A 27,954-nucleotide genomic window follows, 5' to 3' on the forward strand; every position below is an offset into this window, starting at 1 on the left:
GGAGCCTCGACCAAGTATTGAGTGCTTAAATTAACATACTTAGGAAATCTTTGCAGGTGTTTGGAGGTAATTAGCTGATTAGAGCTCTTCTCAGGTTTACATTTCTGTATTATACATTTTTTATTCTAATATTTAGAGATACTGGATTTTTGATTTCCATGCGCTGTAAGGCATAATCATCAAGACTGAAACAAAAAAAGCTTGACATTTTTCACTTTATGTGGAATGAATCTAGAATCTATGAAGGTGTCACTTTTGATTTGAATTACGGAAAAAAATTAACTTTTCCACTATATTCTTTTTTGTGATGTACCTGTATGTATAATCTTTTTGCAGTGAGAAAGTCACTAATGTACTTGAAGATAAGTTTTGCTAATCCTAGTAATCCTTTAACAATTAGCTGATGCTCATAGTTTATTCCCTGTGGATCTGAGACATACAGCAGGGCACCAACAAAGAAAACTGTGAGATGCAGTAATAACTTTACATTTATGCAATGGCACTAGAACCATGTCACTATGAGCTGGAAAGGGAATTGACATGAAATAAAATACAATTTTGATTCCTGTTTTACTACTACTACAAAAAAAAAATATAGTAAAACCTTTGTTGGCTTTACCTACTTCAGAAAAAAAAGAGGAAGCAGGCTTTTGGAGTTGTAAGGAAAATTAAGAAGTAGGACAACTTCCAACCTGTAATAGTACATTCAGTGCTGTTGTTTTGATTAAGTGCTTCATAAACATGGCTTATGTTCTGTAAATTCATCAGTTGTATAAAACAATCTGACCAAAAATACATTATACAGTAAGCAGTATTTATTCAGACATGCTTTCCAAACTTACATTTGAAAACGTATCAAAAACATCTATGGGTATATAAAATGTATCCATCCAATTATTAGTAACTGCATTTGTACAATAAAATATATTACATAACAATATAATAAACTTTAAGATACATACATTTGCAACTCAGCCATAAGACGGTTTGAGGGATTAAATCTATTGTTTTTCTACAATGTTGGGCAAACCAACAAAAAGGAGTGTGTGAGTAGATTAATAACTTAAATATTAAGCAGTTCAATAGAAAATGTTTTATGTACAATTTGATGTTTAAAATTATAATAGATTAATTCAAATAGTCTCTACTGTTAGACTCTCTAAAAACTGGACATTAATTGTAGAACACTAAACTTTCGAAATGGAAAACTAATCATAATCAATGCAGGGAATATGCACATGTTTTCAAACAGTAGTTTACTATAGTAAGTCTTGGACGAACAAGTATTGTCCTTGCTGTGCATGTGTGAAAGAGAAATGTTAAGTAGATACCACATTTAAAGGTAGACTCAGCAAAATTGTTTTCACACAGATATTGAGATGAGCGAGATGCAAGAGTTCACTATCATACAGTCACACAAAGTGTATATGTTTGTGCGTGGGTTTGCTAAGCCACAAGACCAAAACAGTAGCAAAATTGTACATTGTAGTTCAATGCTGTTAGTTTTTTCGGAAATTGATCAACAACGCTGTTTGCTGTTATGATATGTTATTTTGCTGAGTTTACCTTTTAAGTTTACTTAAAAATGGTAAAGACCCTTTTCTCTCAATTGTTCAATAACCAATACCCTCAAACCTATGAAGCAGACAAAAGGTAAAACTAATGTAAAAATAAACAATAGAAACAGACACAGTAATTTCCACAACATAAACATTTAAAAAATGCCAATAACTGTCTACTTCCACATTCATTCAATAGCACATATGTGTAAGGTGTTATGTCTAAGTCTGTCTTAGCACATAGAAACATGTACGAGTGCACTTGAGTGTGATGTAAATGATCCCGTCTCTGAGTAAAGACTTATCTGAAGACGGTCGATCAGTCAGGAAGTGGCTAGTTCCTGTGTGGCCTGTTTAAAGCCAAAATGAACAGTGTTGGTATTGAAGAGCCCGGGGAGGATAAAACATCACATCACCTGGGTTAAGGGCAAGGTAAGAACAGCGTTTCGGTTACCGTGTTGCTCTTATCAATGTGCAGTAAGTATACATACACACATCCCATCCCTAATACTTTACTAGACGTGAACACAGTAATTATTTCCAGGCATCATGATTTGACTGACAAGCAGGGCTACTGAATAAATGTATCTGTTCTAAAAGTGGATTGCAAAAGGTTTAGGCACCACAGACACCCTAAAATTAGCTCATTTTGTCATTCTTGAAAGAAGCCATTCAAAAACATTAATGGGAGATTGTATTCAAGTAACTATCCTTTTGTAAAGTGATGATAATCAATGTGAAAAAAGTACAGTACACCTTACAGCTACAGGTCAGACAGGGAAAACTGACATAATTGGAATGACTTAACTTTCAGCAGAAACGTTGCATGCAAATGTCGCATATTCAGCAAAAACAGGAAAACACCTGTAGTTTCTCTCTGCAACTTTCGATCCCAGTTAACCTATTAATTTTCCTCTTTATATTTAACTACTACCAGCTGGTTCTCTTGGTCATTTGCTCATAATGTTGAGACTCTTTCATATTCCTGGCCTCCCTGAGGAATTGGTCTGCTTTCCTCAGCTTATCCATGGCTCTGGAGAGCAGATCTGCTGGGCAACCCTCCTCCAGCACCTCTGGCCCTGCCAGAGCCGAGCTCGGCCCATCCTCAGTACTCCCTCTGGGGGCAATGCTCCCCAGGAGCTCACCTGTCTTTTTCAGCTCTAAGGCCACTTCTTTTCTAAGGTCTGTTGTGTCGTCACAAGGACCGGCTTGCTTTCTCACGGCCCCGTGTGCAATCAGTTGTTTCACTCTTTCACCCGACTGCTGATCACCAAGGAGATCGCCCAAAGAGGTGGACTTGAGCTTGGATGAGGGTTTAAGGGGGATGGGAGGATAACGGCCGGCCTGGAGAAAGGTGGAGTGGAGGCTGGAGGGTTTGTCCTGGGAGTTCTGGGGTGTGGATGAGGGGTCCTCCACCTCTTCCGGACTGAGTCCCAGGCTATCGGGTGTCTCAGTATCTCCGTCTTCGCTCTCGTCCATGAGCGTGTCTAGGCCGACCAGGCTGCCCCTCAGAGCAGCTGTGGAGGCAGCCAACGTGTCTCCGTTCTCTGATCCATCTTCATCGTCATCGGAGTGTTGGCCACTATCGACTGACTTTTCCTCCTCACGCACCTCCCTCTTTTTTGGGGAAAGGTGAAAGGACAGAGGGCTGGAACAGGAGCTGTCAGGTTCCGGCTCGCTCAGAGAGAGAACTACGACTGGAAACTCGCACTTTGACTCTATGACCAATGGAACGTTCTGGTCATCTGTGTCTACAGCTGGAATGGTTGTGGTCAATGGCGCCGGGGGTGTTGAAGGGATACGGTTCGGGTTCTCTTCTGGTGTGGTGGCGACAGGGGCATTCTTCATTTCATCTGTAGCTTTATTCTCAGGCTTGCTCGGGTGGACATGAAGAGCTGCCAGCGTAGCTGCTGGAGGAGTGGATTTGACAGGCTTCTTTTTTACAGGAGGTCCAGGAGGGCAAGGGCTCTTTTTGATTATCTCCTGTGCTGGAACTGACACTGTTACTGCGATTTGGGAAGACTTCATTGTCTGAGCTTCTTCATTGATTATATTATACTTTCCACCACTAAGGACAGAGTCTTCTTCTTGAGCCCCGTGTATTGCATTTTTTGGCATATCTTCCTCTATGGTGGTAATAGCGACCTCAGGGTGGTCAAACACAGGGGGTTCAACTTTGACCTCTAGGGTGGTGGTAGGTATTATAAGCTGAGAGGACGAAGAGTCCATGTCATCTTCAGGCCCCGCTGGTACACTGCTTGGACCAGTTGTTTTTGAACCCTCTTCATCCTTCCACTCAACTTCAACATCCTCTTCATTTTCATTTTTCTGACCACTGGCCTCCACTGCATCTTCCTTCATGTCTGTCTGAGAGGGCTTCTTGTCTTTGGATGGCGGGGTCGGTGGTCTAGGTTGATGTTCCATGGCCAGGTTGTCTGTGGAGCCATCAGGGAGTTTGTTGGGAGGGGTGGGCTGCGGTACTTTATCAACCCCAGCATCAGGGCACTCCTCTGGGCCTCCCTCACAGCTGATGTCCCTGGCAGGTTGGTCTCCAGTGGGAGCAGAGGGCTTGGCCTCTTTGGAGGGGGGCACAGGTGGATGGAGAACCTTTAAATTGAAGTACAATGTTAATTACTTTAAATTGTTTGCACAGTTTTTTTTTACACATTGTGACCGGCAATGGAAAGAAGAGAGTGAATCCACAAATGGCATGCACCTGTGTTTGGTCTTCAGCAGACACGGTGGGTTTGGCCTCTTTGGAGGGAGGCATGGGAGGCTTCAGGACCTGAAAAAAAGAACAACAATAGTGTACATACAGTATCTCACAAAGGTGAGTGCACCCCTCACATATTTGTAAATATATATTTACATGTGACAACACTGAAGAAATGACACTTTGCTACAATGTAAAGTAGTGAGTGTACAGCTTGTATAACAGTGTAAATGTGCTGTCCCCTCAAAATAACACAACACATAGCCATTCATGTCTAAACCGCTGGCAACAAAAGTGAGTACACCCCTAAGTGAAAATTGGGCCCAAAGTGTCAATATTCTGTGTGGCCACCATCATTTTCCAGCACTGCCTTAACCCTTTTGGGCATGGAGTTCACCAGAGCTTCACAGGTTACCACTGGAGTCCTCTTGCACTCCTCCATGACGACATCAAGGACCTGGTGGATGTTAGAGACGTTACACTCCTCCACCTTCTATTTGAGGATGCCCCACAGATGCTCAATAGGGTTTTGGTGTGGAGACATGCTTGGTCAGTCCATCCTTTACCCTCAGCTTCTTTAGCAAGGCAGTGGTCGTCTTGGAGGTGTGTTTGGGGTTGTCATCATGTTGCCCTGCAGCCCAGTTTCCGAAGGGATGGGATCATGCTCTGCTTCAGTATTTCACAGTACATGTTGGCATTCATGGTTCCCCCAATGAACTGTATCTCCCCAGTGCCAGCATCACTCAAGCAGCCCCAGACCATGACACTCCCACCACCATGCTTGACTGTAGGCAAGACACACTTGTCTTTGTTGTCCTCACCTGGTTGCCGCCACACACACCATCTGAACCAAATAAGTTTATCTTGGTCTCATCAGACAACAGGACATGGTTCCAGTGATCCTCAGAGAGTTCTTTGCCATGAGGTGCCATGTTGAACTTCCAGTGACCAGTTTGAGGGAGTGTGATATCGATGACACCAAACTGAACACACCTACTCCCCATTCACACTTGAGCCCTTGTAACACTAACAAGTCACATGACACCGGGGAGGGAAAATTGCTAATTGGGCCCAATTTGGACATTTTCACTTAGAGGTGTACTCACTTTTGTTGCCAGCAGTTTAGACATTAATGGCTGTGTGTTGAGTTATTTTGAGGGCACAGCAAATTTACACAGTTATACAAGCTGTACACTCACTACTTTACATTGTAGCAGTGTCATTTCTTCAATGTTGTCACATGAAAAGATACACTCAAATATTTACAAAAATGTGAGGGGTGTACATTACATACACTACCATTCAAAAGTTTAGGGTCACTTAGACATTTCCTTGTTTTTGAATGAACCTCTAGGCAAAAGTTGCAAAGAAAAAGCCATGTCTTAGACAGGCCAATAAAAAGAAAAGATTAAGATGGGCAAATGAACATGGACACTGGACAGAGAAAGAACTCTGCCTAGAAGGCAAGCATCCCGAAGCAGTCTTTTCACTGTTGACATTGAGGCTGGTGATTTGTGGATACTATTTAATGAAACTGCCAGTTGAGGACCTGTGAGACATCTGTTTTTCAAACTACACACTCTACAGTATTTGTCCTCTTGCTCAGTTGTGCATCGGGGCCTCCCTCACCTCTTTCTATTCTGGTTAGAGCCAGTTTGTGCTGTTCTGTGAAGGGAGAAGTACACAATCTGGTTTTATTGCTTCTTTAATCAGCACAACAGTTTTCAGCTGTGCTAACATAAGCACAAGGGGTTTCTAATGACCAATTAGCCTTTTAAAATAAACTTTGATTATCAAACACAACGTGCCATTTAAACACAGGACTGGTGGTTAAAGATAATGGGCCTCAGGGCACCTTTGTAGATATACTATAAAACATCTGCCTTTTCCTGCTATAATAGTCATTTACAACATTAACAATGTCTACACTGTATTTCTGATCAATTTCATGTTCTTTAAATGGACAAACACTTGATTTTCTTTAAAAAACAAGGACATTTCTATGATCCTAAACTTTTGAACGGTAGTGTATATGTGAGTGTTTGTGTGGTATCTGTGAAAGTTTGAGTGTATATGTGAGTGTGTAAGTGTTTGTGTGGCATGTGTGTGTGTGTTTGTGTGGTATGTGTGAGTGTTTCTGTGTATGTGTCAGTGTGTGCGTGTATATATGTGAAAGTTTGTGTGTATGTGTCAGTGTTTGTGTGTGTGTGTGTGCGCTGTGTATTGTACATGTGTGAAAGTTTGTGTGTATGTGTCAGTGTTTGTGTGTGTGTGTGTGTACTGTATATGTGTGAAAGTTTGTGTGTATGTGTCAGTGTTTGTGTGTGTGTGTGTGCGTGTGTACTGTATATGTGTGAAAGTTTGTGTGTAGGTGTCAGTGTTTGTGTTTGTGTGTGTGTGTGTGTGTGTGTGTACTGAAATGTGTGATAGTTAGGGTGTATGTGTCAGTGTTTGTATACGTTTGTGTGAAGCAGTATGTACAGTATGTAACACAGTCAACTCAACCTTTTTCTCGGGGCAGCTCTCAGCAGCAGATTCATGTGGGAGTCCATTCCCGGCTGCAGGTGCCTTGGCCTCTTTGGAGGGCGGCATGGGGGGTTTCAGGCCCTTTTGAGGACCAGGATTATCTTCAGCGGGTTGACCCTTTTCGGGGCTCTGGGTGGTCGGACACTCTTCCAAGACATTGCTGGGTTTGGATGTGGGGGGCATGGGAGGCTTTACGGCCTGTTTGGGGCTCTCAGTGCCATCAGTGGTCACTTGGTGGGTCCCATTAGGGGTGCTGCTGTGCCCCGTGTCCAGGTCCAGCCGGAGAATGCCTTCTGATGAGACACTGGCCACCTGGGAGATTAGGGACAACAATGAATTGGTTGAATATAGTAATTACTTTTTCCATTGGGAAAATCTTCAACACATGACACACTAGCACTCTGTACACAGTACACAGTACACAGTACACAGTACACAGCCCCCTTTAGCCCCTGTCTTGCCTCTACGGTTCAGCAGGTTGATCCTGTCCTGCCTCTACCATTAAGCTGGTTGGTCCTGTACTGCCTCTACCGTTAAGCTGGTTGGTCTTGTCCTGCCTCTACCATTAAGCTGGTTGGTCCTGTCCTGTCTCTACAGTTCAGTAGGTTGATCCTGTCCTGCCTCTACCGTTAAGCTTGTTGGTCCTGTACTGCCTCTACCGTTAAGCTGGTTGGTCTTGTCCTGCCTCTACCGTTAAGCTGGTTGGTCCTGTCCTGTCTCTACCGTTAAGCTGGTTGGTCCTGTTCTGCCTCTACAGTTCAGCACGTTGGTCCTGTCCTGCCTCTACCGTTATGCTGGTTGGTCCTGTCCTGTCTCTACCGTTAAGCTGGTTGGTCCTGTCCTGCCTCTACCATTAAGCTGGTTGGTCCTGTCCTGCCTCTACTGTTAAGCTGGTTGGTCCTGTCCTGCCTCTACTGTTCAGCAGGTTGGTCCTGTCCTGCCTCTACCATTAAGCTGGTTGGTCCTGTCCTGCCTCTATAGTTCAGCAGGTTGGTCTTGTCTTGCCTCTACCGTTAAACTGGTTGGTCCAGTCCTGCCTCTACCGTTAAGCTGGTTGGTTCTGTCCTGCCTCTACTGTTAAGCTGGTTTGTCCTGTCATACCTCTACCGTTAAGCTGGTTGGTCCTGTCCTGCCTGTACAGTTCAGCATGTTGGTTCTGTCCTGCCTCTACAGTTCAGCACGTTGGTCCTGTCCTGCCTCTACCATTAAGCTGGTTGGTCCTGTCCTGCCTCCACTGTTCAGCTGGTTGGTCCTGTCCTGCCTCTACAGTTCAGCAGGTTGGTCCTGTCCTGCCTCTACCATTAAGCAGGTTGGTCCTGTCCTGCCTCTACAGTTCAGCATGTTGGTCCTGTCCTGCCTCTACAGTTCAGCATGTTGGTCCTGTCCTGCCTCTACCATTAAGCTGGTTGGTCCTGTCCTGCCTCTATAGTTCAGCAGGTTGGTCTTGTCTTGCCTCTACCGTTAAACTGGTTGGTCCAGTCCTGCCTCTACCGTTAAGCTGGTTGGTCCTGTCCTGCCTCTACTGTTCAGCAGGTTGGTCCTGTCCTGCCTTTACCATTAAGCTGGTTGGTCCTGTCCTGCCTCTATAGTTCAGCAGGTTGGTCCTGTCCTGCCTCTACCATTAAACTGGTTGGTCCTGAACAGATGCTGCTAGAAGGTGTGTTGGAGGGTCAGTAGGCGGCACTCTTTCCTCTTGTCTAAGGAGATCCCAAAGCCTGCGGTCAGTGATTAGGGGAATTGATAAGGGGCAGTGATAAGGGGCATTGATTAGGGGCATTGTTTAGGGGCATTGTTTAGGGGCAGTGATAAGGGGCATTGATTAGGGGCAGTGATAAGGTGCATTGATTTGGGGCATTGATTAGGGGAAGTGATTAGGGGCATTGATTAGGGGCATTGATTAGGGGCATTGGTTAGGGGCAGTTATTAGGGGCAGTGATTAGGGGCAGTGATTAGGGGCATTGATTAGGGGCAGTGATAAGGGGCATTGATTAGGGGCAGTGATAAGGGGCATTGATTAGGGGCAGTGATTACGGGCATTGATTAGGGGCAGTGATTAGGGGCTTTGATTAGGGGCAGTGATTAGGGGCATTGATTAGGGGCAGTGATTAGGGGCAGTGATTAGGGGCAGTGATAAGGAGCTGTATTTTACTAACTATCCCATGGAACCTGTCATTAGAACAGGGGTGTAAACACTGATGTCCTGGCTAAATTTCCATTCAGAAATACCATCCTCCATATTTCCTCCCCGCCTTCTCTTTGGATTATTCCTCCATTCTCCTCCCCTTGTAGCTATTCATCTGAATTTTCTTGGAAAAAGATAACATCTCCATTTCCACACATTGCTCATGACTGCTGAAACCACCCTAGAAGCTTCCCCCTTGTCTGATGGAGGGCTGCAATAGGAAAGCCATTTACTGTCAGTCTGTGAACATGCCCAAGACATGGAAGCTAACACTTATTACAGAGGCTGTTCAGGTTAAGCGTCTGTGGGTAGTATGTAAGACACTGGCTTTGGCTAATTCCCAAACTGTTGCATTGTCACTGTTAAGCATTTTCAACAGATCTGTTCATCTGGTAGGAGTATAAAAGTATTATAAATACACTTTTTTAAGCATAGCCACTTTCTGACCACTATAACAGTTCTGTTATTCATTTCCTTCAGAATATTTTGTGGGATATGTGTGTCGGTTAACAGATGTGGTATCATCGCTAGGGCCACCTCTCCCACGGCCTCTAGCTTCAAGACCACAGGCAGAGGGGTAATGTAGATGCTAATGGCTAAGCTCTTCAACTTGTTCTCCCACCCACCAGCAACATTAAACTTAATGTCCATGATAACTGTACGTTTCACCATGAGAATACACTCTAATAGGTTTGTTCATTAGTGTAAATGGTGAGGGCATATCAGAGCTATGCCAGTAGTAGCCTCCGTTAACTCTTTGACAGGGCACCGCAAATGTATCTGTCTTTCACTTCGGATGCAAGAGAGCATTTTTTTGGTCAAGTGTTCTTCCCCTGGAGGAGATCTGAACGTCATCAGCATAAACCGGTGCTGGATTTGGTGACCTCACGTGAGCCGGGGCACACGGACGAAGCCATTCGAGTAATCTTTATGCCAACCCTGAGTGGGACTGGTTTAGTCAGCTGCTTCCCAAAGATAACTTGGAGAAAGGAGCCTTTGTACACAATGGATATAATGTCCACATAAAGCCACGTTAGTTGGCACACGCACGCACATAGTACCTCTTTCATGTGAATCCTGGTTGGTGGCCTTCTATTGCGGTTTGCCTTCGGCCTTGTGCGTGTCACATGCTCCAAGTTACTCATCTCATCCACTTTCACCTGTAAAACCAAAAATGAATTACATGAATTTTAGTATTGGAGGAAGTAGGGAACCATGTTTTTTTCTTACATTCTGTTATATTTGGCTCCAATGTATGATGACAAAAGAGGAAATATTTCATTTTGGACCACTGGAACAATAGTTTCACACAGTTTCTAATCGTTTTTTTTTTTGTGCATACAAATGACTTTTGGCCCTAGGGTTGTAAGAAGGTTAGTGCCCGGCCCACTTAGTTTTCAATTTAAATGACTGAAGGAAGTGGCAGAACAGCACAAACCCACCTGGGACCAGGATATCCTTATACAACACTCACTTTTTTTGTTTAAGGAAGAATACTTAACCTCATCGAATATCTTGTTCTTTGCTCTGTTGATGCAGTCACTAAAGGCCTTAATCCACGCTTCCTTCTCCTCCTGGTTTGCAGCCTGGAACTTGACATCCTGGACCTGGGAATCAACAAAACACAGTGCGCATTAGGACATAAGCACAGACCTAACAGAGAGAGGAATCAAAAGAGAGAAGACATTTAGCATAGGTTTTGAAACAACTGCTAAACCCCGGAATGATTTGTTTTCATCGTGGCTTAAAGTTCCCCATACAAACATCCTGGAAACGACCACAGCCTAGCAGTTTGAAACAGGAAATTAGAAATCTCCAGAAGCACTGACTTTTTATCAAAGATTGGACAGTGGTGATTTCAAATTCTTGCAGTCAAATAAATAAGATAACCGAGAAATTAGGAAAAGAAAGAGAAAACTATGACACAACACCTTCCATAATAAAATCTGTACAAAAAACCCCAAAACATTGCCAGACATGGTCTTAGGAAACTAGGGCCAGGATGAAGGATAGAACAGAATCAACCCTAAGCATCAGAAAGGACTGAATCTACAAAATGACTACGCACAGAATAGATTAAAATAGAACAGAATATAATATGAATGGAAGCATACGAAAGAAAGGACATGAGTTTCATTATATTCAAAGCACAGTACAGATACAGAATACAGAGAGAAACTAAAGGCACAGTGTCTGTGAGCATTCTGAGGCCTGAAAACCATATTTGTTGCCAGAGAACTGAACAGGGTTACCAGGGAGAGAGTCCAGGGCCAGCCAAGTATCTCTTAACATTGTGGTAAACCCTGTCAGCCCATTCACCCTGAATGACAACAACAACTCAAAACTACAAATAGCTATAGGAGCTAAATAAATCTTAAAGCATCATGAAACAACACGAAACACCTAAAAAATGCATCACAAAATAAGCAAAGATTCAGTTTCTTTTTAAAAGGTGTTTCTTTGTTACTGTTTGTGGACTTCGGACTCTGTATTACTGGGATGTCTGTCGTGAATGTTAAATAGGTTTTGACTTTCTATGGGCCAAACGCTGCCTGGTGTTCCATCCAGACCTGGGTTCAACAACAATCTGAAATATGTTAAGTTCATTTGAGTGTTGGCTTAAACCTGCTGGGGAGCCACTTTTGAGGCTTCATTACTGGTTCCAGCACACCAAGCAAGCTCAATCAAGGACAGATGAAAAAAAATTGGTCTGAAAATGATTTGAAACAAGATGTGATTCCGTCTGACCAACATTGAGATCTTTGCTATTTTAGGTGACCCAACCACTAAGCCTCTGGAAACTCCTTTTGTTTGTCTTGAGTGTCAGCACAACTAACTGCTTACTTCACACAATACTTCCTGATACAAAAAATATTGTTACAAAAATACTGTTAGTACCAAAACCAAAGCAGGAAACTGGAGCGCAAAAAACAATAAGCAGGTCGCATCCTGGAATATGTTGATTTAAGTTATACAGACATTATTTTATCTCACCCAGTATTGTGTAATTGTTTGTGCGTGTCTAAGAGTGTACATGTTGGGTTAAAGAATGGTCGAACCAAAACCAACTTCATTGATTATTAATGTGTCTTTATCTCGGAAGATTAGTTTTTTTTCACATTCAAATTTAATTCAGTGATGAAGCTTTCCAGCCATATAATAAAAGTTCTAAGTTGTTTAAATGTTTCCCTCCACTTTCTAAAAATATATTTACTGTATACAGTCTGGTTCTGGTGAAGGATGTGTGGCATCAGATTTCTTGCTAAGGTCCAGTATAGTTCTGTATCTTGCTAAGGTCCAGTATTGTTCTGTATCTTGCTAAGGTCCGGTAAAGTTCTGTAACTTGTTAAGGTCCAGTATTGTTCTGTATATTGCTAAGGTCCGGTAAAGTTCTGTATCTTGTTAAGGTCCAGTAATTTTCTGTATCTTGCTAGGGTCTAGTATAGTTCTGAATCTTGTTAAGGTCCAGTATAGTTCTGTATCTTGCTAAGGTCCGGTATAGTTCTGTATCTTGCTAAGGTCCGGTATAGTTCTGAATCTTGCTAAGGTCCAGTATTGTTCTGTATCTTGCTAAGGTCCAGTATAGTTCTGTATCTTGCTAAGGTCCAGTATTGTTCTGTATCTTGCTAAGGTCCGGTATAGTTCTGTATCATAAGACAAATTTACACAGCTTAACTTAGTCAGATTGAGGCAATAGTGGGAAACTACTTCATAGAACGACATGTAGTGTTACAACCAATAATCAGAAGCCTTTTACTGCTGATATTCACCACCTCAAGAGACTATACAGTAAAATTCACACTTTCACACACTTTCACACAATTCACACACTTAAAACTGACTGATATTGCCAGACTCTAGGAAGTGCCTTTGAATACAAAATATAAACATTAGAGAAACAATGAGAAATTGACACTTTGGTGTTAAATGGAAATGTCCAGTATTTACAGTCCAGCTTTAAGTGCCTTTCCAAACTACAGGGCTGTAAGCTAAGCAGTGGTGTCTGATTCACTCTTCACTCCTCCACTGCTGCCTGGTCACTGTTAAGAAGAGAGGGGAAAATGTGACACACACACACAACACGCAAACAGGGATTGTGCTTACAGCTGCTTGCCCTGAACACGCACACACACACACACACACACACACACACACACACACACAGACCTGACTCCCTCTGACATCTGCTCAAATTGTGGTGTTGGCCAATTCTCTAGTCTCGTCATCTGTTTGTAATACGCAGCCGATTTCATCACTTTGGTATCTTTCGCATTGCTTAAAACCTTTCCACTGTCCGGCTCCTAGGCCAAAGGGACCTCATTTCTACTGACACGCATTTCAGACTTTCATAAAACTTGACTTCAGTAAAGACATTTGTCTTTTTTGTTTAACAATCTGAACACTAAATTTGACTGTCAAAGCACCATAAAATACAAACACATACAGTACATGATGTTATTGTGAACAGTCATTTATTCAAATCAGCATTTGTATTACTGAGTCTTGGTGACAATCAGTAGATTATTTTGCCATCTGCAGCTGTAATCTTGTACATTAAATTGTAATTTTTTCCAGCAGTGAAGAAAGCTCCATCAAGTCTGTTTATTGTCTTTTGGAACTTAATATATAACTCCTAGCAGTCAATACACTCACCTAAAGGATTATTAGGAACACCATACTAATACTGAGTTTGACCCCCTTCGGCCTTCAGAACTGCCTTAATTCTACGTGGCATTGATTCATCAAGGTGCTGAAAGCATTCTTTAGAAATGTTGGCCCATATTGATAGGATAGCATCTTGCAGTTGATGGAGATTTGTGGGATGCACATCCAGGGCACGAAGCTCCCGTTCCACCACATCCCAAAGATGCTCTATTGAGTTGAGATCTGGTGACTGTGGGGCCATTTCAGTACAGTGAACTCATTGTCATGTTCAAAAAACCAATTTGAAATGATTCGAGCTTTGTGACATGGTGCATTATCCTGCTGGAAGTAGCCATCAGAGGATGGGTACATGGTGGTCATAAAGGGATGGACATGGTCAGAAACAATGCTCAGGTAGGCCGTGGCATTTAAACGATGCCCAATTGGCACTAAGGGGCCTAAAGTGTGCCAAGAAAACATCCCTTACACCATTACACCACCACCACCAGCCTGCACAGTGGTAACAAGGCATGATGGATCCATGTTCTCATTCTGTTTACGCCAAATTCTGACTCTACCATCTGAATGTCTCAACAGAAATCGAGACTCATCAGAGCAGGCAACATTCTTCCAGTCTTCAACTGTCCAATTGTGGTGAGCTTGTGCAAATTGTAGCCTCTTTTTCCTATTTGTAGTGGAGATGAGTGGTACCCGGTGGGGTCTTCTGCTGTTGTAGCCCATCCGCCTCAAGGTTGTGCGTGTTGTGGCTTCACAAATGCTTTGCTGCATACCTCGGTTGTAACGAGTGGTTATTTCAGTCAAAGTTGCTCTTCTATCAGCTTGAATCAGTCGGCCCATTCTCCTCTGACCTCTAGCATCAACAAGGCATTTTCGCCCACAGGACTGCCGCATACTGGATGTTTTTCCCTTTTCACACCATTCTTTGTAAACCCTAGAAATGGTTGTGCGTGAAAATCCCAGTAACTGAGCAGATCGTGAAATACTCAGACCGGCCTGTCTGGCACCAACAACCATGCCACGCTCAAAATTGTTTAAATCACCTTTCTATCCCATTCTGGCATTCCGTTTGGAGTTCAGGAGATTGTCTTGACCAGGACCACACCCCTAAATGCATTGAAGCAACTGCCATGTGATTGGTTGATTAGATAATTGCATTAATGAGAAATGTAACAGGGGTTCCTAATAATCCTTTAGGTGTGTGTATATATTCCCTGACCAACTGAAAATAATCTCAACCTTCTCAAAATAAACTATGATAATAACACAAATAGGATTGGGCTGGTATTTAACCCATACATAGGATGGACAGAGGATTTAACCCATACATAGGATGGACAGAGGATTTAACCCATACATAGGATGGACAGAGGATTTAACCCATACATAGGATGGACAGAGGATTTAACCCATACATAGGATGGACAGAGGATTTAACCCATACATAGGATGGACAGAGGATTTAACCCATACATAGGATGGACAGAGGATTTAACCCATACATAGGATGGACAGGGGAATTATTCCATAGATAGGATGTATGTCATATCCAGCTGGTCTGACATAGCAATATAGCCCAGGGAATGATACACAGGGTTAGGGGCCAATTCCTTATAAATTAGTGTCACAGTGTTGCATTGAGGACAGTGGGAATGGAATAGAAATGTCCATTTACGTCTTGAATTTAAATGGAAGTGACAAGAACTCTGCTGTTTAGCATGTACTAATCCTCAGTACCAGAAATCCTTGTGTCATGGCACCCGACATCTATGTAGCAAGAATTTAAGAAAAATATATAAAGCAAAATATATAGCAAAAAATGAAAACAAAGCATTCTTGATGGTGTTGCAGCGCAATCTTCAAAGGCCCACTCCAGTCACATGACCAACCTATATAACCTGCTTATCTCCTCCAAAAACACATGGTTCCCAAAAATAATTACACATTGGCTAAAAGTGATCATTCCTGCCTCAGACATACCACCACCAATCACAATACTAATCAAAATGACCATCCAGTGTGGAGCAAGTCATTCTCAGAATAGAGGTCTCTGTCTGTCTGTCTATTTCACTGGGCTAGAATTGGTTGTCACTCTTCTAAACCAATGATTGATTGTCAAGCAGATTGAAGGAGATTTCTTATGGATAATCACATGACTAGAGTGTCAGTGAGTGTAATTAATACTGTGTCATCTAACTTGGAATAACATTACACACTGCCAATGTCAGGAAGCATACTCTTTCCATGCTTTTATTTTCCCATGGGCCCCAAATGATTTCTTCTATTTGAAAAGCCATCCACCTCCTTCTAGTAGTTTTCAAAACAACTGTAACGTTGTTGGGCGGAGGCAAGACAAAGGCACCGGGAGAACCGAGGACTTCTAATAAAAAGAGGCGTGACAAAACTAAAATGAGACATGAAAAGAACAATGTTACAAAAAGATACAGAATGCAAAACAATGACAACAAGATATGAGAGGGACCAAGGAACCTAAATTGGGCCAGTATTCAGGGAAACAGGTGAGGGCCAGTATTCAGGGAGACAGGTGAGGGCCAGTATTCAGGGAGACAGGTGAGGGCCAGTATTCAGGGAGACAGGTGAGGGCCAGTATTCAGGGAGACAGGTGAGGGCCAGTATTCAGGGAGACAGGTGAGGGCCAGTATTCAGGGAGACAGGTGAGGGCCAGTATTCAGGGAGACAGGTGAGGGCCAGTATTCAGGGAGACAGGTGAGGGCCAGTATTCAGGGAGACAGGTGAGGGCCAGTATTCAGGGAGACAGGTGAGGGCCAGTATTCAGGGAGACAGGTGAGGGCCAGTATTCAGGGAGACAGGTGAGGGCCAGTATTCAGGGAGACAGGTGAGGGCCATGACAGGGAACAGGTGTCAGTGCTCTAAAGGAGGCAGGGAGGGTGTTGGACCTCACTGGCACGGTAAGTCTGCTATATGCCAGGAAGCGACACCTGACCAAATCTCAAACTATCTGACTGAACAGTCAGCCTTCTCCCATGGTCCAGCACCAGTGAACAGACAGTAGGTTAAGAGACACTCGTCTAGACAACCTCACATCTTCCCAGTATGCTGTTCTTTTTTCTGTCTGCTGAGAGCTAGGTCAAGACAAACCTTGATCACTGTATTTCGGACATTGCACCCACAGAGTGTGAGTTAGTAGAACCAACGTTCCCTTTGAAAATTGTATTTTGAATATTTGAATAAATGATTTGCTGCACATGTATGAGGAGCTTTGTCTATTGTAAACCATTTTTATTCTATGTTTTTCTGTTCAGGTAATCCAACATTACAATGAAGAGTTTTAGCGAAGCTTTACTGTGTTTCCATGGCACAATTGTAACAATGATATAATTCCAAATGTGCTAATTCCAGGCAGACCTGATCAAACTCTTAAAAGTTCTACAAGAAAACAAATAACCGTTAAACCCTAGTAGGTCCCCTCAGACACAGCTTTTTGTTCCAGAGGTACAGAGACCTGCTTCTCTGCACACTTACAAGTCAAATAAAGCTCACCTTAATTCCCGGTTTGGCTGCCCGTATCAGCACCAGTCTGTTTTTCTTCTTGAAGGCACTTTTTAACTCGTGGCACTTATCATAGTTTTCTAGGTCCACTCTCTCCAAGCAGGTTTTGAGGTCCTGCACCACAGAGGAAAAACGTTGTTTGTGTTATTTCATGCGTATTAAAGTGCTCGAGGGAACTGAAAGTCTATTGAGTGTTTTTGAAAAGAGTGATTGAAAGGGAGAAAAAACAGAGTACATCATATGACAGTCCATAATATATAAGAATGAATGTTCTGTAGTAACATCACAATATTCTTTTTGTGATATGGGAAGACACTATGTTTAAATTAACAATCAAATACAAATTGCCATTGCTAACAGTCTATAATATGAAATACTTAGGATGATCTGAAACTAGAAAAAACTTGAATTACACATTTTGTTCAGTTTTCTCTAGATTATTCTACTATGTCATTTGCATTTTATAATTTTTTATTGTATTTAACCTTTATTTAACCACATTGAGATAAAGAATCTCTTTTACAAGAGGGGCCTGGCCAAAAATAGCAGCACACAGAAGTTACATTACATAAAATCACAGCATAAAAAATAAATGACTATCGTTCCTAGTAAAGATTAAGCTTCATAACATTTACAGCACCTCATTTCAGTATCTATCATAGATTTGATTTTGGTCTTAAAAATAGTCACTAGATAATTTTATTTTAAAATATTCCAGGTGGAAGGTGCACAGCAGCTGCAGGATGGGTGAAAATTCTATTTTATTTCAGTTTTAAAGTTCCCTGTCCAATCATATTGTCTTGATTACCTTTTAAGAATTTCAGTTTACTTCCTGAATTGACACCAACCCTGGTGGACTGTAAACAGCAACTGTTGCAACCAATTGCAAAGTATTTATTTATATTGAAATGTACCGTACCTCATTTTCATACACCACAATCTCTGTCCTCTCCACCTCAATGTAGCGGTCCTTATAGCTGACCATGATTCTGCCTGAGGCCTTTTTTACCCAACCGGTCTTCCATTGGGACTTGGTCTCTTTGGGCCTCTCAGGCTCCTCTTTAGGCCCGATGGGATCCTCTTTAGGCCCGATGGTGTCCTCTTTAGGCCCGATGGGATCCTCTTTCACTTCCTAGGAGAACAACAGGTCATTTAAAAAACAAAATTCCTGACAGCATGTGCTTAGATTTATTTTTGCTGTAGAGATACATTTCTAGTTAAATCACATTATAAAGTGTGTTCCAGAAACATAGTCAACATCATTAACCGTGGGAGTGTAACCAGTGTTGCCAGATACGAAAGTTTCCAGATAGGGTTGTATAGAAGAAATATATATTTTTTAATGCGTTTTTTATGTGGAGTCCGCAGGATGATTGGCCAGTATATTGTCAGTGAAATATGGCAACCCTGGTAACATGGATCTTGTCAGCTCATTTGCTAAGGCTTTGAACTGTGGAAAATCGCTAACTTATGTAACAAAACATAAAAAATGGAACATAGATAGATCTGCTAATCAGAGGAAAGAAAAGCAATACACTATAAAAATGTAATATAATATGTGCCCTTGAGAAACGTCCTTAGTAAAGTTGTTGAGCAGATGGATAGATCTGACGTTACAATGACGGGAGCAGCATCGCAACTTCAACTGGATGGTGAATACTGTTTTGATCTAGTAGCAAGCAGCTTTTGTAACTGCAGGTATGTTTTGTTGTAGTCTAATAAGCTTCTGTTCCTCATGGTAAATTAAACTTACATATTTTTTGGGAGAATTGTATTAAATATTAATATTATCTGCCTCAATCTATTAGTTGGGAAATCAGGTAGCAATATTAAGATTTTAGTGGCGGAGGGGTGTGGGGGGACTCCATGGCTAATCTGACACTGGGCCAATGTCTTTAAAAATCTTTTTCTCAAACATATAGCTGCAATTATTGATGATATGTATGTAGGTTTTTCATTTGTTAAGGCTATGAATCCCATGAGAAATATCAGACAGCTACGAAACTTGCCATACTGGTAATCCCTATGCCAGGAATTGCAACTGGAAGTTAAACGCAGATAGACCTCAGTAATATTCCTCTACTGAGAGCATACAATGAGCTACTTCCGGTGCTCTGTTTGGCCCCCTCAAATGCTACTTGCAAATAAAATTTTGTAACAGTTATTACAGTTTTGCACCCTTGCCACCTCTTATTTTACTGATGCTAGCTTTCTCACAAATTTTTACTATGTTAGTTGTTTTGCTGTGTTGGAAACAATTGTGTTATCAGCAGTTTCTATTCTTAGTTGCATATTTGACCTTGACTGTTGTATCCTTTAATATTCTGTATACCTACAGTTGTGCTCATAGATTTGCATACCCTGACAGAAATTGTGAACTTTTGGCATTGATTTTGAAAATATGACTGATCATGCAAACATTTTTTATTTTACTTAAGGATAGTGATCATATGAAGCCATTTATTATCACATAGTTGTTTAGCTCCTTTTTAAATCTTGGACTTTCCAGCACAATAATGACCCTAAGCACAAGGCCAAGTTGACCCTCCAGTGGTTACAGCAGAAAAAGATGAACGTTCCATTGTGGCCATCACAGTTTCCTGAACTTAATTTCATCGAGCCACTCTGGGGAGATCTCAAACGTGTGGTTCATGCAAGAAGACCAAAGACTTTGCATGACCTGCTTGTTTCTTCCATTTCATGCCTAATGAACACCAAACAGTTCTTAAAGGTAGCTGTTCCTAAGCATTTGAGAATGGACCAGGGTGCTTTGACCTGAACAAGGTGGGTACAATCCCAGAGGATCACAGTAGCTGTAGCACAATGCTATCAAAAGGGCTGTAAATATGGGCAGCCTTCTTTGCACTGACAAATAAATATGACCATAGAGATGCCTCCGCATCAGAAAATGTTTTTTTGCTTAATACCAAAGTATGAAACATTCAGCACAAAATGTATGCAGTCTGGTGCATTGCATTTTTTACATTAACCCATCAAGAAAGAACATAAAAACTACATCTCAGAGAAATAGCTTGGCTATGTAAAATTATGAGAAACTGTGCAGCAAACTGACTAGTCCTCTTTTATTACAGAATAAAACACCGAGAACTCCAGGTAACTGTCTAAAATTCCCAGGCTGTCCAAATCTATTGGAGGAAATTCCACAGGATATCTTTTTAAAGGGTCATCAAGCTGTTTTTCCACTTTCACTTTCCACAGAACTGGAAAGAGTGGCTCCGCTTTGCACACAAAGAGAAGGTGCAGCTGTGGGGACAAGCATAGAGAGAAATGGTGGGTGTAAAACAGAGAGAGAGAAAAAAAGTTCTAAGAAGATAAAAGGAGAAGGGAAGAGAAGGGAAGACAAAGAGAGACATGGAAAGACACTATGTGGATACAAAATAGGGAATACAGAGACAAGATAGGCAGAGAGAAATGGAAAAGAAAATAGCAACGGCTTGGGAAGAAGAATAAAAGGCAGTCATTGGTCTTCCTTACTGCACTGTCCAGGAAATGCCCCCTTAGGCACGCGAGCGAGAGAGAGAGAGAGAGAGAGAGAGAAAGAGAGACAGAGAGTGAGAGAGGGAGGGAAAGAGACAGAGAGAGAGAGAGAGATAGAGAGACGGAGAGTGAGAGAGGGAGGGAGACAGAGAGAGAGAGAGAGAGAGAGAGAGAGCTGAGATGTTATGGCTCCACGTCTGTAGCTGAAACACAGAAACACTGATTGGCCTTTGCCTCTATCTGATACAAACGCACTCACGTACACATACACACACACAGTCATTTTATCCATGTGGGGACAGAAAATATCCATTTCATTTACCCCTAGCCCTAACAGTAACCATAACAGTAACCCTAACAGTAATCATAACAGTTACCCTAACAGTAACCCTAACAGTAATCATAACCGTTACCCTAACAGTAACCCTAACATACATAGTCTCTTAACCATAACAGGTACCCTAACAATAACCATTACAGTAACCCTAACAATAACCATAACAGTAACCCTAACAGTAACCCTAACCGCAAAAAACTAAAATAAACCCTCAACAAAACTCCCACTCCTAAAGCTGATCCCTAACTGCTAACCCTAATTCTAACACTAACCACCATTGTAACTTAGCCTAAACCAATTATTTTCCTTGTTTTACTTAATTTGTGTTATTCTCTAACATGGACCCGCAAATCAGTGTAACACATGACAGTGGACAATAACTTACTGCAGCTCAGCCCCACCAAACATACTGGGTGTGGTGCTGAAGAAGTCTACATTACAGAAAGGCACAGAGATGTTTTTGTATTAGATGACAGTTGGCTCAGCTCTTTGTGTCTTCCACTGGGCAGCTACAGCAGAATGTGGTGGTACTACTGGCCTGCATAGTTAGCTCACGTGAGTCAAAGCTGGTACTTCTACTGAAACAGTTGGAGATCTCTTCATACAACTCTGTGACAATGTGGAGAGCTCCAGGAATTGTGCGGCTAGTTGTGAAATTGCAGTATTACTGTGGAGTTATCATTGTGTTATCATAGGTATCAAGTGTGGCGTTGTGGCTAATTATCCCGACTGAGCGTAGTGTTTGGGGGCTCACAGATACCTGAGGTGTATCAGCTAATTAGCCAAGCCAAGAACATTCTAGTAGACGCAGATTTCCCTGTCGGTTTTGCCGATAGTCATGACATTAGTAGTATAAACCATGACATAAACCGTATAAAGCCACGCTTTGCTATTGTGTTATAAGTTGATGTTTTGCACAAAATGATACATATTTATTTGCCGCCTTAACTATATTGGAGTCACATGAACTCGTAAACTCTATATACATTTAAAATGGGTAGGGCCCTCAGTTCAAGGTCTTGAAAAGGGAATCTAAAACAGTGGTTTTGGTGCAGTAGAGGCACACCTTGTTACATACAGTATGTTCCTCATAAAACCTTGAATAGGGAGGAGGCTCCATCTGGGATGAATTGAGCTCAATGCTGACCCGCCTGGCTTGAACTCACCACTTGCCCAAATCAACATAATCTGAGTTAACAAGGTCTCTCTTTTCACTGGTTGAGTGGTCAGCTATCAGGAGAGAGTAGACCATGCCTTGGTTTCCTTTGAGGGAGCGGGGGAATAGCAAAGGTGTATAACACTTATGGTGGAGCTCATAACTATGGCTCTGTGAAGGAAGTAACAAGTCGCAGTAACAGTATGGAAAACCCTTTTTGTTGTGTTCACACATCCCAACATCACAAATCCACACCAGAATGGCTGCTTCTGCTGTCAAGGTCAATGGATCCCAGGTATTTCACTTTTCTATGTGGGAATTTTATTTAATTGTCTGTTCTTGAGTTTTTGCGAGTTCTTTACATATTGTATAAAGTTTAGGAAGATTTTTGCACATAAGTACATTATTGTGGGGCTGTTTTTGTCCCTTTTCTCCAGTTGCACATTGCACCCAAGGTGTGATTTGATATCAGTGGTTCAGTGCAGAAATCAATAATTTGGCAATGCAGTATAGGGTGTAATCACACTCCTTTTGACACAGGCTCATTGCTTGTAGCCAGCACTTCCTGTCCCACAGGTGGAAACCCCTATGTGCAAAACCAATTTTGCATTGTGTGTAACTGACCCAGCAGAAACATTGCTTCTTCTGCTGCAGTGAGACTCAGCAGTCATCGGCACAGTGTGACATGAACATCTGGTACAGAGGAAATGGATGGTACACATCCAGAGGAAATGGATGGTACACATCCAGAGGAAATGCATGGTACACATCCAGAGGAAATGGATGGTTCACATCCAGAGGAAATGTGTGGTACACATCCAGAGGAAATGGATGGTACATATGCAGAGGAAATGGATGGTTCACATCCAGAGGAAATGCATGGTACACATCCAGAGGAAATGGATGGTACACATCCAGAGGAAATGCATGGTACACATCCAGAGGAAATGGATGGTACACATCCAGAGGAAATGCATGGTACACATCCAGAGGAAATGGATGGTACACATCCATAGGAAATGGATGGTACATATCCAGAGGAAATGGATGGTACACTTCCAGAGGAAATGGATGGTACACATCCATAGGAAATGGATGGTACATATCCAGAGGAAATGTGTGGTACACATCCAGAGGAAATGGATGGTAAACATCCAGAGGAAATGGATGGTACATATCCAGAGGAAATGTACGGTACACATCCAGAGGAAATGGGTGGTACACATCTAGAGGAAATGGATGGTACACATCCAGAGGAAATGGATTGTACATTCCAGAGGAAATGTGTGGTACACATCCAGAGGAAATGTGGTACACATCCAGAGGAAATGGATGGTACACATTCAGAAGAAATGGATGGTACACATTCAGAAGAAATGGATGGTACACATTCAAAGGAAATGGATGGTACACATTCAGAGGAAATGTGTGGTACGCATTCCAGAGGAAATTGAGGGATGTCTAGGCAATTTGGAATTCAGACTAGTAGCTGAAAGGTGACTGTAGCATTGATTGGCTGTGATATTGGACATGTCAACCCAGGTATGTCATTTTCCTTATGGTGAGAATTATGTGTCAATTGAAAATGGACTGTAAAAAACAAGTGATGTCCCAAAGCTAAATTCTCTAGCGTGCATACAAACAGACACGACCGCTATGCAGCGAAAGCCCAAATACTGCAAACATCAGACTGGACTATTGTGAAGCACAAGGCCAAGCTATGGTCAAAGAAGCTAAATTGTTCTCCACTCATTTTGTGAAAGTCTGTTTTCTCAGAATTCAGTATGGAAAACACCACATCCATGAGTTCCAGGCCATTAAGCAACAACATAGCAATGAGGAAATTATCTAAATGTGTCAGTAGCTCAGCCGAAACTATTTAAGTGTACTTTCTGCATGCATGTGTGTTTCTGTGTGTGTATGTGTGTAAGCAAGATTAAGTGAGTGGTTGAGAGTGTCAAAGACAACCTGAGACAAAGAGATGCAAGAGAAATAGATAGGGTGTGGTTGGGGTATGATGCATTAATGCATTAAATCAATTCAATATTATTTTTGTAAAAGATTTTCAAATAACTGAAACTGTAATACAAATGTGTCTTCCAGTGGGGTCTGGCCGTTTCCAATACAATTACTAATCTATTATACAAACTGAATTAAATTCAGAAACCTCAACCATTCACACCAAAAAATGTATGCCTACAGGAAAAAGTCAGTGAAAAGCAGTTGAGATTCCTCTGTGGAGGAAAAAAGAGCATACACTGCATGGATTGGGACATCCACCCACTTAGCCTGGTGGTGTTTGTTCTCTGATATCACTGACCCTTGCTTGGGGAAGAACAAAGGACAACAGGGAACAACTACAGAGGGAATGATAACCCCCAATTAATATTGAAGACACTAGTTTGTCCTTCAACTATTTTGATCTCAGGGATGATCCGTCCTTTCCTCCATACAGTAACTGTTTATGAATGTGAGAGTAGCTCCATTTCTCCATCCCCATCCCAAAGCTTTTTCACCAAATGGTGTGGTGTTCCTTCCTGATTGTTTGAACTGCAGATTACCCAACCAAAGGCAAGCAAACAGCATAGTCAGTGGGTCAATTTCCCCAACAGTTAATGGCCCTGACAAACTATACAGGGGCACTCACCTGGCCACACTCGGCCTCCGTCATGTGAGCGTCAGCAAGCTAGCAGGCACGTTAGGTAGGGCTAGGTATAATCCACCACTATCAGACAACCCTGTTGGCGCTCGTGGCAATGTCCTTTTGCTGACTCTACCTTCGTGACTCAGGACAGACAGCACTCACACGTGCAGCATTTCGTACTTCACACAGTCTCTTCACATTACATTACAGCCGCATAGGGATTAATGGAGAATGGTGCTTGTTTAATAACGTTAGACAATCACAAGGCTGAACCAGTGTCTGCAGGACCACATAATGATAGAAGAGGTAACGGATCCAAATGTAATAATACAACACTATTATATTAGAAAATCACCAAATTCTGATGGGTTGTCTAGGACGGTCCAGCAATGTAAGGCGCTGCCTCCGGCGCACATGTCTGACATTGCTTTCTTTCACCACTTTCTGGACCAATAAAGCATCAAATGGATTAAACATTTTACTATTATCTTTTAGGATGATTCTGCATATAGTTAAATTTTTCTGTAGTGCTGTCAAAACTTAACAGCACGCATCACTAGGCAATAAGTGCTTTGATTAAAAGGAAAGCTAAGCTACTTTGTTAACACCATCTGCTTCAATGTTGCATCATCCAAAATAACCCTGAACTTGACATGCTGATTCTGCAGGGATTTTTCTACCTGTAAAACATGACAATATGAGTTCTAGAAAATCCTGAACTGATGCCAATCTGTGTAAAGTCAAATGGGTCCGGAATAGGACTTCAACACTCATGATTATGCTGAGGGAAATTGATCCAACAAAGGTAAATTGTAGAGACACAAATTGTAGCCCTATTCCCCAGTCCTAGCAGTCCTAGGGTCATGCATTTACCGATTAAGATCCAATAAGTACATGCAGGTCATAATTCATCTGGGATGTGAATGCATGATAATGCTGACTTTCTGACACTGTACATGTCAGTGCAGATTCACTTTGTCCTTAAAAGTGGTAATTTCAAATAAAACGTTTTAGTCTATAGCTTGTGTTTACAAGCTATATATTATGACTTGTTTTCGAGAACAATATTTATTTCTTAAGAATTTGTTTTGTCTTTCAACAATTCCTTGCAAATTAAACGTATGATTTCTCTGCTATTTTGAAAGTAAGATCAAGCCGATAAACAACAATTACATTTTTTTCATAGCATTGTAATAGTGCCAATAATCACAAAAAATTCACACTAAGTTATTCACACAGACTTAGTCCAAGCATTCACATGTTCCTCTTTAAGCGGTTCCCATGCCTCAGATTACCAAAAAAGGAGAAAGGGTCAGGCTGGTCCAATTAGTTGGTATCTAACACTTCTAGGGTTGCTGTTATAATATTTGAATGATTATGGACAATAGTTGATGTGTTAATGGAGCCCCAAGTCCATCTGTTATTAGTATATACCCTAACTGCACGGTCTCCCTTGGATTCATAGATCAGCTGCGGACTCTGATTATTAACATAAGACTAATGCTACGTCATTATAACAGGGTAGTGCTGGTAACTTCATATGTGGCAAAGTAGCCTGTATTAGTATTGATTTACTGTTTTACAGCTTTCTTCAACTTCCTCTTTCTAGTAGTTGTTTCCTGAAATTTGCATTAGTGTCACATACTGCTTGCAAACCTGAGCTGAGTTGTCAGATGAGATGCAACTGCGACATGAAAAATGTTATATTCAGACACAACCAAATTAAGTGTAGGCTTATTCCACCTTCAAAACCTCAAAACCTTAAACCTCAACTAAATTCTAATGAGTATAGCCTGGTCTTTAAAAAAATATTAATACTTTTCCAAAAAGTATTTTACATGTAACAGTGAAAATCTTCCAAACACTTTTCAAATAAGGAAATTGTCTTAATGTAATGGACATCCATATTTCTATTGCCCCCCCCCCCCCACACACACACACACAAAAACTTTAATTCAGGATACCACGACAGCCCCTCCTTATTAGGTTATCTCAGTGGTTCTTTCCGTCTACACCAAACTGCACTGCATCCTGGACAACGCTGCAAGGTAGACCTTAAGACCAAGTGTATACTGAATGTCTGGTAACTTTTTTACACAATCGAGCTAATTTGAGATCATTCCTCTACTATACCACATAGGCCACCCCACGACTAAGAATTTACGGCGGACAACAATATATCCCAACAGCTACAGGCTGCAATTAAGTTATAGGCCAAGTCAGTGTTGCCATGCTATTATTAACCCCTCCTTCTCCCCCTAACATCTCCATGGTTACAAGGGCAGCACCCATCCCGGAAGAAGTAGCGGAGGGACTATGGAGTAAAACCAGTAAAAACAAAAGGTTGACAGGTGCTTGGCTTTGACAGCTCTTTCCATCTGAGTTTGGAACCGCAAATCAGCCAATGCTGTGTTTGTGGAGCCTACTGTATGCATCGGCGCATAGATTGATAAAACACAGATAAGATTATTTTCTGCGCCCATACTGGAATAGCCTATTGTTTAACTCAGTTATTAGGGTTGTTGTTATACAGTTACTTAACTGTAAATACAGGCTAAATGTTTTAATTGTTGTCGCTTTAGTTTTTTGTTGTTGTCTATAATGGATACGTTTTACTTTCATACTACTCCATGAGTGTTCTGATTGACAAATGTCTACACTGAGAAAATGTAAAAAACTTTAATAAGGTTTAACTTAATTTCAATAGACTTGTGCCTACTTGAATAAATTGTAATTAGAACCAACCAAACTGCCTACTAAGTAGACAACAGCATTCAGAGAATCCACCAATACCGCCCATCAGCCCAATGCAATAGACGGAATACTCACATCTTCCATGATAAAAAAAAACTAAGATCCGTTATGTGTGGATGAATAACACTCGACGGCGGAACTTATCCTTGCCAAAAAGTCGGTATTTCACTTGTTTTAGTCAACCAACTCATATCAAACATGACGCGAAGACGACGAAAGAAAATAAGGAAATGTGAAAAGTTTTCACGATGAACAGTCTTTTTTTCCTCTTCGACTGCTTTCAACTCAGATGCGAAACAAGTTTGAAGAAAAAATAGCCTGGTTTCCGGTACGTCCCTGAATGCTTCAGCGCGTCAATAGACAGCACTTCAATTGAAGTGAATCTCTTGAAC

General features: G+C 41.7%; 1 protein-coding gene across 1 annotated transcript; it reads right to left on the reverse strand.

Annotated features, from left to right (window-relative positions):
• Window positions 1-795: 795 nt before the first annotated feature.
• On the reverse strand, window positions 796-27,888 carry plekho2 (pleckstrin homology domain containing, family O member 2). Its single transcript, XM_029113491.2, has 8 exons — window positions 27,638-27,888; window positions 18,093-18,305; window positions 17,165-17,287; window positions 10,483-10,587; window positions 10,042-10,140; window positions 6,778-7,110; window positions 4,276-4,344; window positions 796-4,166 (listed from the first exon to the last, which is right to left on the reverse strand). The coding sequence occupies exons 1-8, from the start codon at window positions 27,644-27,646 to the stop codon at window positions 2,490-2,492; spliced, it is 2,628 nt and encodes an 875-aa protein (XP_028969324.1). The 5' UTR covers window positions 27,647-27,888; the 3' UTR covers window positions 796-2,489.
• Window positions 27,889-27,954: the final 66 nt, after the last annotated feature.

Source organism: Esox lucius, chromosome 2 (assembly GCF_011004845.1).
Source record: "Esox lucius isolate fEsoLuc1 chromosome 2, fEsoLuc1.pri, whole genome shotgun sequence".
NCBI classification, from domain to species: Eukaryota; Metazoa; Chordata; class Actinopteri; order Esociformes; family Esocidae; genus Esox; species Esox lucius.